The 13871-nt window shown below is 36.2% G+C and overlaps 1 protein-coding gene across 6 annotated transcripts in view; it reads right to left on the bottom strand.

Moving 5' to 3' along the window:
• TTLL7 (tubulin tyrosine ligase like 7) overlaps positions 1-13871 on the bottom strand; it is a 141203-nt gene that overhangs the window by 31494 nt on the left and 95838 nt on the right. For all 6 annotated transcript variants that reach the window (XR_009451954.1, XM_059689058.1, XM_059689057.1 and 3 more), the window contains 3 exons: positions 12381-12583; positions 9244-9378; positions 7336-7416 (listed from right to left, as the gene is read on the bottom strand). Coding sequence is in view for 5 of the 6 variants with exons in the window: in XM_059689058.1 (XP_059545041.1) it covers positions 7336-7416; positions 9244-9378; positions 12381-12583 (419 nt within the window). In the remaining variant the exon portion in view is untranslated. The remainder of the gene's footprint in view (positions 1-7335; positions 7417-9243; positions 9379-12380; positions 12584-13871) is intronic.

The raw sequence follows: 13871 nt of genomic DNA, 5'->3' as shown, positions 1-13871 counted from the left end.
CTCATCAAGAAAAAAAGAGAGAGGACCCAAATAAATAAAATCAGAAATGAAAGGGGAGAAGTAACAACGGACACCAGAGAAATTCAAAGGTTTGTAAGAAAATATTATCACAATTATATGACAACAAATTGGACAGTCTGGACCAAATAGATAAACTCCTAGAAACCTACAATCTTCCAAAACTGACTCAGGAGGAATCAGAGAATCTGGACAGAGGACAGACAGATTACAATAGTGAAATTAAAGCAGTAATTAAAAAACTCCCAACAAACAAAAGTCCTTGACTGGATGGCTTCACTAGTTAATTTTACCAAACATTCGAAGAAGAACTAACACCTATTCTTTTCAAACTACTTCAAGAAATCCAAGAGGAGGGAAGACTCCCAAGCTCCTTTTATGAGGCCAGAATTGGCCTAATTCCAAAACCAGACAAAGACACTACAAAGAAAGAAAATTATAGGCTAATATCCCTGATAAAGATAGATGCTAAAATCCTCAACAAAATATTAGCAAACTGGATCCAGCAATGTATCAAAAAGAACATACATCATAATCAAGTGGGATTTATTCCGGGCATGCAAGGTTGGTACAATATTCACAAGTCAATAAACATGATACACCACATAAACAAATTGAAAGATAAAAACCACATGATCATATCAATAGATGAAGAAAAAGCGTCTGATAAAATTCAGCACACTTTTATGATAAAAACTCTCAGCAAAGTGGGAATAGAGGGAACATACCTCAATGTAATCAAGGCGATACATGACACCTCACAGCCAACATCACACTCACTGGGCAAAAACTAAAAGTGTTTTCCTTAAGATCAGGAACAAGACAGGAATGCCCACTTTTATCACTTTTATTCAACTTAGTACTAGTAGACCTAGCCATAGCAATCAGACAAGACGAAGAAATAAAAGGCATCCAAGTTGGAAAAGAAGTAAAACTGTCATTATTTGCAGATGACATAATACAGAATATAGAGAACCCTAAAGATTTCACCAAAAAATTACTAGAACTGATCAATGAACACAGTAAAGCAGCAGGATACAAATTAAATATCCAGAAATCTGTTGCATTTTAATACACCATCAATGAACTATCAGAAAGGAAAACTAAGAAAAGAATCCCATTCACAATTGCTTCAAAAAAATACTAAGAATAAATTTAACCAAGGGTATAAAGGATCCATACTCAGAAAATTACAAGACCCTGAAGAAAAAAAATGAAGAAGATACAAATAAGTGGAATCATATATCATGTTCATGGGTAAGAAGAGTTAACACCATTAAAAAGTCCATACTACCCAAAGCAATCTAGAACAAATATTCTAAAAATTTATATAAAACCACAACATACTCTGAATAGCCACAGAAATCTTGAGATAGAACAAAGTTGCAAGAATCATGCTACCTAATACCAAACTACTACAAGACCATAGTAATCAAAACAGCATGCTACTGGAAAAACAGACATACAGAGTAATGGAACAGAACAGAGAGCCCATAAATCAACTCATGTCTTTATGGTCAATTAATATTTGACAAAGGAGACAAAAACATGTAATGGGGTAAACAAAGTCTATTCAATAAATAGGTTCGAAAAATTGACAGATAAGTGCAAAAAAAAAATGGAAACAGACCATCTTCTTACACCATACTTAAGAATAAACTCAAAATGGATTAAAGACTTAAATGTGAAGACTCAAAACCATAAATATCCCAGAAGAAAACAGAGGTAGTACATCTCTCGTAGCAATATTTTTTCTGATCTATCACCTCGGGCAAGGGAAGCAAAATAAAAAATAAACAAATGGGACTACATTAAAATAAAAAAGGTTTTGCACAGGCAAATCCTTTGAAAAGACAACCCACTGAAAGGGAGAACATATTCACCAGAGATACAGCTGATAAGGAGTTAATATTCAAAATTTATAAAGAACTTATACAACTCAACACCAAAAAAAAAAATCCAATTTAAAAAATGGGCAAATGACCTGAAGAGACACTTCTCCAAAGAGGACATACAAATGGCCAGTAGGCACATGAAAAGATGCTCAACATCACTAATCATCAGAAAAATGCAAATTAAAACCACAAGGAGATATCACCTCACACATGTCAGAATGGCTATCATCAATAAATCAATAAATGAGTGCTGGCAAGGATGTGGAGCAAAGAGAACCCTTGTGCACTGCTGGTGGGAATGCAGACTGGTGCAGCCACTGTGGAAAGCAATATGGAGTTACCTCAAAAAACTAAAAATGGACCTGCCTTATGACCCAGCAGTTCCACTTCTGGGAATTTATCCAAAGAAATCCAAAACACTGATTTAAAAGTATATCCACCCCTATGTTCATTGCAATGCTATTTACAATAGCCAAGATTTGGAAGCAGCTCTAGTGCCCATCAATGGATGAGTGGATAAAATAGCTGTGGTCCATTTACACAATGGAATACTACCCTAGAAGAGAATCAAATGGTCTCTTCTAAGATTCAAATTCACCTCCAGTTAAGTAATACTTGGGAATATGGGTGGGATCGCTGTGTATAAACAAGGCTGCCGAGGCACTCCCTCCATCGGGGCCTTGGTGTAAGGACTAGTTTGTTTAAAAGACCATACAGATGGCCGAAACCGGTTTGGCTCGGTGGATAGAGCGTCGGCCTGCGGACTGAAAGGTCCCGGGTTCGATCCCGGTCAGGGGCATGTACCTGGGTTGCGGGCACTTTCCCAGTGGGGGATGTGCAGGAGGCAGCTGATCGATGTTTCTCTCTCATCGATGTTTCTGACTCTCTATCTCTCTCTCTTCCTCTCTGTAAAAAATCAATAAAATATATTTAAAAAAAAAAAAAAAGACCATACAGATGGGAAGACAATGACTGCCCCTTTAGTAAAACACCCACTAACTAAGTTTGGAAAGGCCGGCTGGGTGAGGTAAATCAGTGTAGGTTCTTTTTGTAACGCTCTTTTAGACCTCTGGGTGCTTTGGGGTTAGAAGAAAGTGGATGGAAAATAAAAACTTTTGAAACACAAAAACAAATGATCCGCAAGGTGCCCTTTATGTTTACCTGTGGATTCAAGTAGGCAAACATACAGAACATGGGCATCCGTTTCCGACATTGTGACTTTTAAAAACATCCCAATCCGATACTAAGTTCTCCAAGGGAAAAAGTAAATGGAAGATTCGGTCAATGAAAGAATTAATAAAATGAAAAGATGTGTCTTTTCCATATGAAACAACACATTTGAAGGCATAAAGCAGAGAGACAACTTCATATTTTTACAAGAACATACAGATATTGAATGACAAACTGCTCCATTCGGCTGAACAGTTAGTCCTAAATTAAAATAATGGCATGAGGTGAGGAGGATTAGATGTAACATTAACATTACTACATGCTGTACTAAGGATGTATGCAACAGCCATGGCCATAGGGTAAAGGCATTTTTGCTGATGCAAAACCAACAGCTCTGTATAGCATCTATGTTTGCCCAAATAAAAAAGAGATGGAAAATAATAACATCAAAATGCATGCAGAAGCAACTATAGTAGGTATTAAAGTAAAATGATTATTTAGAGGAAAAAAGTACTTGATAAACAAAGATCTCTTAGAACCCTAAAATAAATGCAAATATAGTACCATGTTAATATTACTACTTATCTCTTTTCATCCTCCAATCTTAGTTTATGCCTAAAGACAAAACTTTTCAGTAAATTTGGCATTTTTCACAAAACACAACACTGCAATATTTTCATACTTCATATATTCCTTACAAACTATATAAAGCAACTGCATTATTGGCAGAAAGCTAAATTATGCAAGTGTGAAATTACCACAACATGGCATTTAGTAAGATTAGCTGTTCCCATTTTCACCTGGTGAGGATTCTTTTCAGTATTTAATCCCTACATCTTTGACCTTTACATTTTACACCCATTAAGGAAACTTTGAAATAAGGCATGTGGAAGAGCTCATGTGTATGGCATTCTTATCTAAGAGTTTTACAACATTCTAATGAGCAACCAGCAAATGCTCAGATCCTGGAACAGAAACAGTGAGACACATATTTCAACAACGGTCTCTGAATGGAATGAAGAGATTTTTACGAATCTTGTGCATTCCACATCTAGCATGGTGCTCAGGACGTGGTAGTCCTTCAATTACTCTTGTTCAATGCATGGTTGAATACGCAAAGAAATAAATGAAGAAACAACTCTGCAAATCCCCAGTGCCACTGTTCATGCACAAAATTGGCAACCAACAAATGTTTGTCAACTTAAATCACACCCCACCCAGCCTTTGTGGCAGCCATGGAGACATGCCATTTGAATTAACCTGTTTCCAAGAGTGAAGTTAGCTGACAGCGTCTCTATTCAGGATCACTGCAACACTCAAGCCACGCTTATGCTCTACCCAGACTGCTCCTGGCTGAGGATCCAACAGGGTGGGTTACCAGAGAGGGACCACTTCTGCCCAGTTTGATTCCCAGAAAAGCAATCTTTGTTCTGGGCTCCCCATCAGCTGGCCAGGTCTTTCTCAGAACTTCACTAAAGTCTAAGGGTCTTCATACTCCACCCTTTTGCCTTTCACTCCCAGATGTCAGACCTACATTGCAGGCTAACGGCTCATTCTGCCTTCTCAAAGTCTCTCACTCAGCAATTATTTTGTAGGATAGAGTTCTGCAAGTGGTTTTGCTGAGTCATTAGGTTACAGACACCTATCATTTTAATAGGTAGTGCAAATTATCTTTCTAAAGGGTTGTACCAATGTATTCTCCCTCTAATTGTTTGATAAAGGCCCTTTTATCCACATTATTTCCTTGACTGGATATCATCTGTCTTATTAATTTTTGCCAATCTGATGGTTCTTACTTGCTTTTCCTCCATCATTAGTGAGGCCAAGGATCTATTTATACATGAATTGGCTATTTGAAGATCCATAAATTGTCTTTTCATAGCCTTTTTATACATTTGCCATTTTATTTATTAGTATTTATAGAATAGTTTATTTTGCTGATTGATTCATAGGAGGTGTTGGTTTACTGGTGCTTGGGTTTTATGTGCTGCAAATACCTCCATCTCCCTCACTGCTTCTGCCTTTCAGCTTGGTTTAAGGAGTTTTTTGCCATTGGTAAGTTTTTATGTAATCAAATAGGTCAAACTTTTTTAATATTTTTGAGTTTTAGGTCTTTCTTAAGACACTGTTTCCCATTCTAGGATTATAAATATACTAAAGACCCGGTGCATGAATTCATGCACAGGTGGGGTTCCCAGGGGGCAGGGGGCCAGGACAAGATCGGCCCTCCAGGCAGGCGGTGGGACGCCCTCGCCTGCCCAGGATCTGGATCCATCCCACTGACATTTGCACCAGTTGTCGGGAGCCACCGGGCAGCCACTTTTATATCCTTTCTTCCTTGCAGAGCGTCTAGGGAGAGGAAGTAGCCACGGTGCCTGAGGCTGACTTCCAGGAGGCTGGCAGCGCTGTTGGGATCCTGCCAGCAGCGCTGGTCCATTCTCCAGAGATTGGACCTGCAGCACCACTAAGGGAGTGAGTGGCTGTAGCTGGGCTGGTAGGCCACCAGGACGGGTCTGTCAACTGAGCAGCGCTCCCACTGTGGGAGCACACTGACCACCAGGGAACAGCTCCTGCACTGAGCATCTGTCTCTGGTGGTCAGTGCATGTCATAGCGACCAGTCGTTCTGGTTGTTCCAGTCGTTCGGTCGTAATGGTCACTTAGGCTTTTATATATATAGATCCTTCTATGTTTTCTTTTGAACTTTTAATACTTTCTTTTTTACACATACAATTCCTAAAATTGTAACCTGAAATTTATTTTTGTATATGGTAAGAGATAAGGCTACAACTTAATTTTCTTATAAATAGGTACTCAATTGTTTCAGTATCATTTAGGGGAACAATTATCTTTTCTCCACTGATTTGAAATGTCACATTTATCATGTGTTAACATCTTATAAATTCTTTAATCTGTTTCTAGATTGTTTTGTTTTAATCAGCAACTTACCTACACTATTCTAACTTCTAGATTACAAAAAGTACATGGACTTGAGAAAACTCAGAACACTTATTCTAATAAAAGGTCTTCATTTTAATCAAGCAAGATTAAAATAGTCAGTGAAATGGCAAAAATCTATTCAGGGTTTGTAATGTGTTTTGCAATCTACCTCTGTTACCAGCTTTGTTATACCCTCCTCAACAGTAGCACAATATTTGGCACATGCCAGAGCACCAAGAAAGTATTTGTTGAATGTGTTAATATAATGAGTTCAGTTTACTCGGATGAGTACGTAAGTTAGGTAATCACTTAATTAGTGTCAACTTTCAGCTTATTGCAATAAATCTTAGAAAGGGGAAATAACAGCTTGCATTACTAAAGGAATACAACATCATCACTAAAGCTAATAAAATTGTATCTCTCCCCCAAAATAATGTTGCAATGCATTTGATGGGCCCCTCAGACTGGTGGCCACACCCGTCTCCTACTCTCCAAGATAACTGTTACATACCTTCCACTGCCTGCTCAAATCTCTAAAGCCCTCACATCTTCTCACAACACTGCCATGGCCTCTGCCTTCCCTCCTATTAGATAATTAGAATTAATGCTCCTGTTAGGACAAACCTCCCCTGATTACTTGCTTAAGGACTTTCTGTCACCTCTCTTTCCTCTCTTCTAGATCATTCTCATCAGCACACAAACTGTAAATCTCTTCATCTTATTATTATTAGTCCTCACCCAAGTACATGCTTATTGATTTCTTTTTTAGATATAGGGGAAGAGAGAGAGAGGATGAAAGAGAGAGAGAGAGATGAGAGAGAGAGAGAAACATCAATCACTTACCTCCTGCCTGAGCCCCAAGAATGAAACCCACAACCTAGGTATGTGCCCTGATGAGAAACAAACCTGTGACCTTGTGATGCAAAGAATAACACTCAACCAACTGAGCTACACCGGCCAGGGCTAAATCTCTTCAACTTTAAAGGAAACTTGTCATTAACCCCCATCTCTTTTCCCTTCAACGGCAAAATTGCTTGCAAAGAATGCCAGTACTAGCTGTTTCCTTCCTCTCTATCTTTTTTACTCTTGAACCTGTTCCACTCAAGTTTGTAAGCTTTGAGACCATAGGTTTTTTTTAATTCACTTTTTTATCCTCAGAATCTAGGACATTGCCTATAACATAGCAGGTATGCAATTCATATCTGTTGAAGAAATGAGTAAACAAATAAATATATAGTTTGACTATGAATGTGGCCTAATCATTCTAGTTTAAGACGATCTAAAAGGGCAAACTTGTTTTGAATCATTACTCACTTTTCGTTGTTTTACAGAGTCCAATTTTATGAGCCAATATGAAGCCACTTTGGCTTTATGAAACTTCCAGTTATCAAGGATCTGTCATGGAAGAGAAACATTAAGAAATTTAATCTAGAATTTTCCTCAAAAGTAACAAGTAAAAAGTAAATAAATGGGTTGAAACTGGTTTTAGTACTGAATTTGTGAAATGAAAGCACTATGATATTACTTGCAATGAAGAATGTCTACTTTAATAAAAAAGACATGTGCAAGGATTTCTAACATAAGGTTAAGAAGCCATCTGAATCCAAATTTTTTTGCTTCTTGCTGTAAAAAGCACACAGTCTCTAATAAGTGGAAGTAAAATGTCTTTAGGCATATAAGGTTTGGAAAGAAGCCCAAGATGTAGATTTTCCATTTTAATTTCAAAACCTGTATTTACCATATCACCCATAATAACAGAATATTGAATAATACATTAGAAGATAGCCCATAATGTAATCCATAACTAGGATTACATTATTCCTTTGTTTTGTTTTTGTCAAATCTGCAAAATTTCTGAATATATATTCTAGTAATATATACTGTAACAAACAGGTTAAAATATTTGCTGCATATAGTGAACATATAGTAAATAATCTAATGACTAATAATCTAATGATCTAATTATTAGTTATTAATTATGTAAGCCCATGTTTTTTGGTAAAACAATCACATTAGCCACAAATATTAGTTCTATTCTCTGATTATTTAATTGTTATTCTACATGATTCAAAACAGTAGTATATTACTAATATAGCTAAGAAATAGAAGCAAAATGTCTGGTACAAAGTCATTGGCTATATTTAGAATGAACTTGATTAAATAAGATAACATATAAATAAAACCATATTTAGCATAGTGACTTACAAATAATATCAATTTGTGTTCCTTTTCCCTTGATGTGACAAATAGCAGCTCATTTGCAGGCAAGGTGCTATTTTTACTTTTTAAAAAATATATAACAACATAATGCAAAATATTTGGGCGTTTTGGTTACAACTATGTCATGATTTCAAAATAGAAATATTCATGACTGATTTTTTAAACAAATAAAGTCATTTTTGATTATTTGTTTCTAGATAGTTGCTTTAGACCAAAGTAATGCCAAAAAGTGAAAAAAGGCCAAGTGCATAGCTCTGGTTTTTATCCTACAACTGGCCACTAGATGGTGTCCTCTCCACTGGAAAGATAATAATATTAGGGAAACCAGAAAATAAAGTTCTATTACTAAGGAATCTACGAACAGCAATTAAAAAGAATGTTTGAATGAAGAGACAGAACTTTAAATTAAGAAATGTTCTTTCACCAAAAATATTTAAATAACTTGGACCTTTCTAATTAGGAAAAGTCATTGAGTTTAATGTGAATTTTAGGACTCTGCCATTTTAGAATATTCCACTGGGTGGTGCAAATGTGTGTGTAACAAGAAAAACAGAGCATAAGCCATTTCAAAATTTGACCAAAATCATCCAGGGTGTCACATTCTCGATATTTTATGCCCAAAGCCCACTTTTTTTTAATTACATATCAATTCGATATTAGATCTTTCTAAATCTTTATAGAAGCAGCTTTAACTTGATAGTTCTTTAATTATTAAGAGCAATAATTGAATAACATGAATCATTTTCACTTGATTGCATCATTAAAATGGGACAATGCACTAAAAGGTATTTTGCATTGCTAATTATAAAGGTAATCTCGCTGCTCATGAATCATAATAATTCAAATAGCCACTGTATTTTCTGCAGCTTGAGGAGGTTGAAGAGAGCATCAGTTGAGTTTACTATGTCACTGAGAATGCCTCCATGGGTAAATAAATGTTAATATCCTAAGATGAATAAAAGGAATGAGCTCCTTGGAATTTTATACATGTCAAATACTCACATCTTCTACCAGAAGTTGTGTTTCTGCATCTGATTTCCCTGGAAAACGGATCTTCATGTCCTTGAGAACAAGTAAGGTCTGACTTGTTAGATCCTCTTCTTGTTCTTTTGTTCTTGGTTGCCGCAAAGTCTCACTCTTAAATTTGAAAGAATACAGATATTTGGAGGGGGTCTTATTTCATTGTGCCACTATAGTCTGAAAGATATTTCTAGGTAAAAACAATGCACTTTTAATTAAAAAAATCAAAACAATAAAAAAGGCAAAAGAAAATTATTTTACATTTATTCTTAGAATTAAATTCTTAGGATTAAGTGGGTATGATTTCCCAATAATATCTTTATTACTTCCACACAGTTGCATTTTATTTATCTCAAAATGCTAAAACATAAATATGAATAGTTAAAAAAGACTTCCTGGTCAAAAGTTTCACTTACTACATATACCTTTGGCGATTCTTAATTAGGAAAAAAGAAAAAAATCATTCATTGTTAACAAGTGAAACTCATTCACTTATATCTTCCAGACTCTTCCATTTAGAAACATCATCCACAGTAAATAAACAAATTAAATAAATGTCTGGTTTTTGTGAATGTACTTGGCATTATCTATTTCAGCATCTACAAGTCTGATAGCCAAATAAATTCACTAACTTATTCAATACTGAATCTCTGGGACTCATGCTAAGGAGGGAATAATATATGTTAATTTAATATACAGAAAACATAAACAATGTTGTATTACAGTACTCTAAGGATAATTTAACAATGGTTTATTTTTTAGCCTATTAGTCAACAGTCCCATTAAAAATTTTTCCACACAACAAATTTCTCCAAATTTTCAAATATACTGCATAATACACTATAAAATCATATATTTCCTCAGATGATTTTCAACAAAATTATCAACTACACTAGTAGCCCAGTGCACAAAATTTGTGCACATTAAAAGGGAATTAATTGCCCTAACCAGTTTGGCTCAGTGGATAGAGCATCACCCTGCGACTCAAGGGTCCCAGGTTCGATTCCGGTCAAGGGCATGTACCTTGCTTGCGGGCACATCCCCAGTGGGGAGTGTGCAGGAGGCAGCTGATGGATGTTTTCTCTCTCATCGATGTTTCTAACTCTCTATCCTTCTCCCTTCCTCTCTGTAAAAAATCAATAAAATATATTTTTTTTAAAAGGGAATTAATTAGCAGAGATATTTTAATATTGCTATTTGCCCTTTCTCTATAATAGAAGTGTGAGAGATGAAAGGAAATTAGTAAAATGTATATGAAAATAATATATAAATTTATTAATAAATAAACAGTAACAAAAGGATATAACAACAACAGAGGCATGATATAAAAACGACAAAAACATGATATGAAAACAACAAAAACATGATATGAAAACAACAGTGATGCAAACAATGACTGATAAAGTGATTAAACTTATTCTAATATCTCCCTGTACACCACATTAAAAGTGAAAACACTTTCAGAGTGCTTGACTAATTTCCCTTGTGATGAAGTACTTAGACTTTAACTGTAACATCACATGCTCTTCAAACTCGAGAGAAAGCAACATATAACTGACCATGTGCAAAAATGGGTTCAGGTAGGAATATGCCTACTTTGTCTAGAGTTTGTCCTTGTGATTTATTAATAGTCATCACAAATGCTGGCATCATGGGAAACCGTCGTCGAATCAATTTAAATGAGAGGCTAGTGTCAGATGGGGACAAATTAATTCTTGGAATCAGAACAGCCTCTCCCTCTGCAGATCCTGTTAATACTTCAGGTTCCATAATGTTAGGTCGTAATCTTTTGATAATAAATCTGGTACCATTACAAAGACCCCATTGACTATTGAGATTTCTCAATAGCATGATAATTGCACCCACTTTCAATTTTAATTTATGACATGGCATTCCCAAAGGAGTAATACTATTAAGAAATTCGATGGCAAAATTTTCCTTTTTAGCATCATCTGTGGAATCAATGGAATCATCACTCAAATATGTGTGAAAATCTCCATCGAGTATATCCAAATTTTTTCATTTAATTTTTGAATTTTTGGAGAAAGAATTGCACATTTAGATATATATTTAATATTATCTATAGCAGTGGTTCTCAACCTTGGCTGCACATTAGAATCACCTGGGAATCTTTTTAAAATCCTAATTCCTGGGCCTCATCCTCTGGAAATTGTTTCTTTGTTATGGGATGGGACCACAACATTAGTAACAAAGAAACAGAATTAAAACTTTATTGTGGGGAGCCACTACAGTGTTTTGGACAGGTTCAAGCCTTGGACTGACAAGAGGGCACAGTCCTCTCATTGCCACGTGCAAGTCCCAGCTTGGAGGGCAGGGCCCTCCCAGCATAATTATAGCCAACAGCTGTAGTTGTAAGCTTGAACCTATGGTCTGAACAGGTGGCCCCACATGCCTGAGTGATGTGGGCTTGATAGAGTTCAATTGCATGTAGTTGAGTAGGATAGAAACCCAGGAGAATGTTTGTAAACATCTCGGTCATGCCCTTACTTTGCCTCGTAGCATCTGCTATAAAATAAAGGCATGGCTGTGGGCATGGTCGCTGTCTCTCAGAGAAGCAGCATCCCACAGAGATCTGGCTTTTATTCTCTTGTCTGTCTTTTCTAAGCCTTTCAGCTGCCCCCACTCAGGTTCACCCTTGGCTGTGCTGGCTCAGCACACTTTCTAAAGATATGCCTCCAGGCTCCCAGGGTAGGTTCCTGCCTCAAACCCTGCCCTTACAGGAAATAGCTCCGGGAAACAGCTCAGGGGAGGGCACAGCCGTTGCTAAGACAACCCTTGCAGGACTGACTTCCTTCCGCTTGGTTGCAGTTCTGGTGGTCGTGATGAACACCACCCAGGGTTTTTATATAAGTAGATAAGCAAGTGGAAAATAAAATGCTATTCACAGTGTTCATTCTAAAGTTCTGTGATATTCTGGTCTGCCTTGTAAGAGTTCATACTACGTGATAGGTTAAGAGAGATTAAGCAATCCAAACTCCATGATACCATAAACTGAATGATGAGGTTCAATCTATCCTCCTCCCAGCTTATCCCTTTGCCACCTAAATCTTAGAACAATGCTTCCTGTAATCTCAAAAGGAGCAAAGTAGACGACTTACCATCTGAAAATTAGAGTTGGCATCATTACTATGAGGCAGATGCCTCACATAGGAGGAAGCACGGTTTAAGGAATGTGACCGACATGATGAAGTTGTCCGTGATGCTGACATCATTTGTTGAGCAGAGAGAGGGCGGATGTCTGCACTACAAGGTGATTGAGAAGAGATGGACCGAGGGCAACTGAATGAACGCCTTATGGAACCTATCAATGATGGAGAAGAGGAGTAATTAATAGAATTTCCCACCAAATAAACTAATAATTAGACCACAGGGTAGTGGCATGGTGATAAATGTCAAAGCATAATTCTTCAGTTTAAATGGTGAACTTGGTACAGACCACGTGTCATGTATGTAGAATGGCTATCAGGAGAATATTTAAATGGTACCCTTAATTTTATGTTCTTAAAACATGACATAGAAGAACCAGAAGAAAGGTAAACTAACATTTATGGAAAGGAAAACTAACCTTCTATAAGCCAGGCATCGCGTTACATACACTTTTTTTCTAATCCTCACAAAAACCCTCTGAAGCAGGAATCCCTGTCACCAGGAGGGTCAGGAAAAGAACTTTCTCAAGGTCACACAAGAAGAGAGTGTGCCAAGCTCAGATTTAAATCTTGACCTAATGCCACTGTCTCACTCTTCCTATGAGACCATGAAAATACTATCCTTTACCCTTGGATTAGATTGGTCAGTCATTAGAATCTATATGTAGGTTATAAGAAAAATATCTTATGGTAAGATTTATAGGAAGGAATGGACAGGAGTCTAGAGAGTTACAGAATGTCGGGCCCATGAGGAAAAAAAAAAAAAACAGAAGAAAAATATAAAGATTATCCTAATGGAATTTAAATATATAATTATTACAGGAGTGATGCTTGACAGTCTTCTTATTCACATGTAAGAAGAATTTTTTAAAAAATAGATTAAATTACCATAGCAATAGGTTATGAGAAAAAGTATATGGAACTAAAGGGTTGTAATCAGAACAAACAAGTAGGAAAACCATAGAATATCTTCCCCATTATACATTGAGGAAATTTAAGAGAGAGAATCCACTATTCCAGGTAAATTTGATTCCTGACACAGGAAAATAGAATATCACTCAATATTATCAACATTTATATCTTTTTTTAGTTCATACATTTTATATACCTTCTATGCTATATTATATTCTTTTTTGTTTAGGACTCTTCATTGGTTAAATAATTTAATAAAACTCACATAAAGGCAGGTTGGATAGTCAAATATTTCTCTTCATTAGCTGTTGAAAAAAATGTAAACCTTTTAAAAGGCCGTGGATATATAAACCTTATATTTAAGGGTGTATTTATAAATGATTTTTTGAATAGATATGAAGCCTAATACTCCTCATTTGGTTCAAAAGAGAAAAGAGAAGTATATTCATTCAAGCTATAAAAGATGTTAAAAAAAAACAAAAAACACTTTCACCACCTCCATTTCTTTAAACTAGTAACTTCCATCTAAGT

Source organism: Myotis daubentonii, chromosome 3, assembly GCF_963259705.1.
Source record: "Myotis daubentonii chromosome 3, mMyoDau2.1, whole genome shotgun sequence".
Classification (NCBI taxonomy): Eukaryota; Metazoa; Chordata; class Mammalia; order Chiroptera; family Vespertilionidae; genus Myotis; species Myotis daubentonii.
Note: the sequence above shows the minus strand (reverse complement) of the source record. Positions and strands in the feature narration are given on the sequence as shown.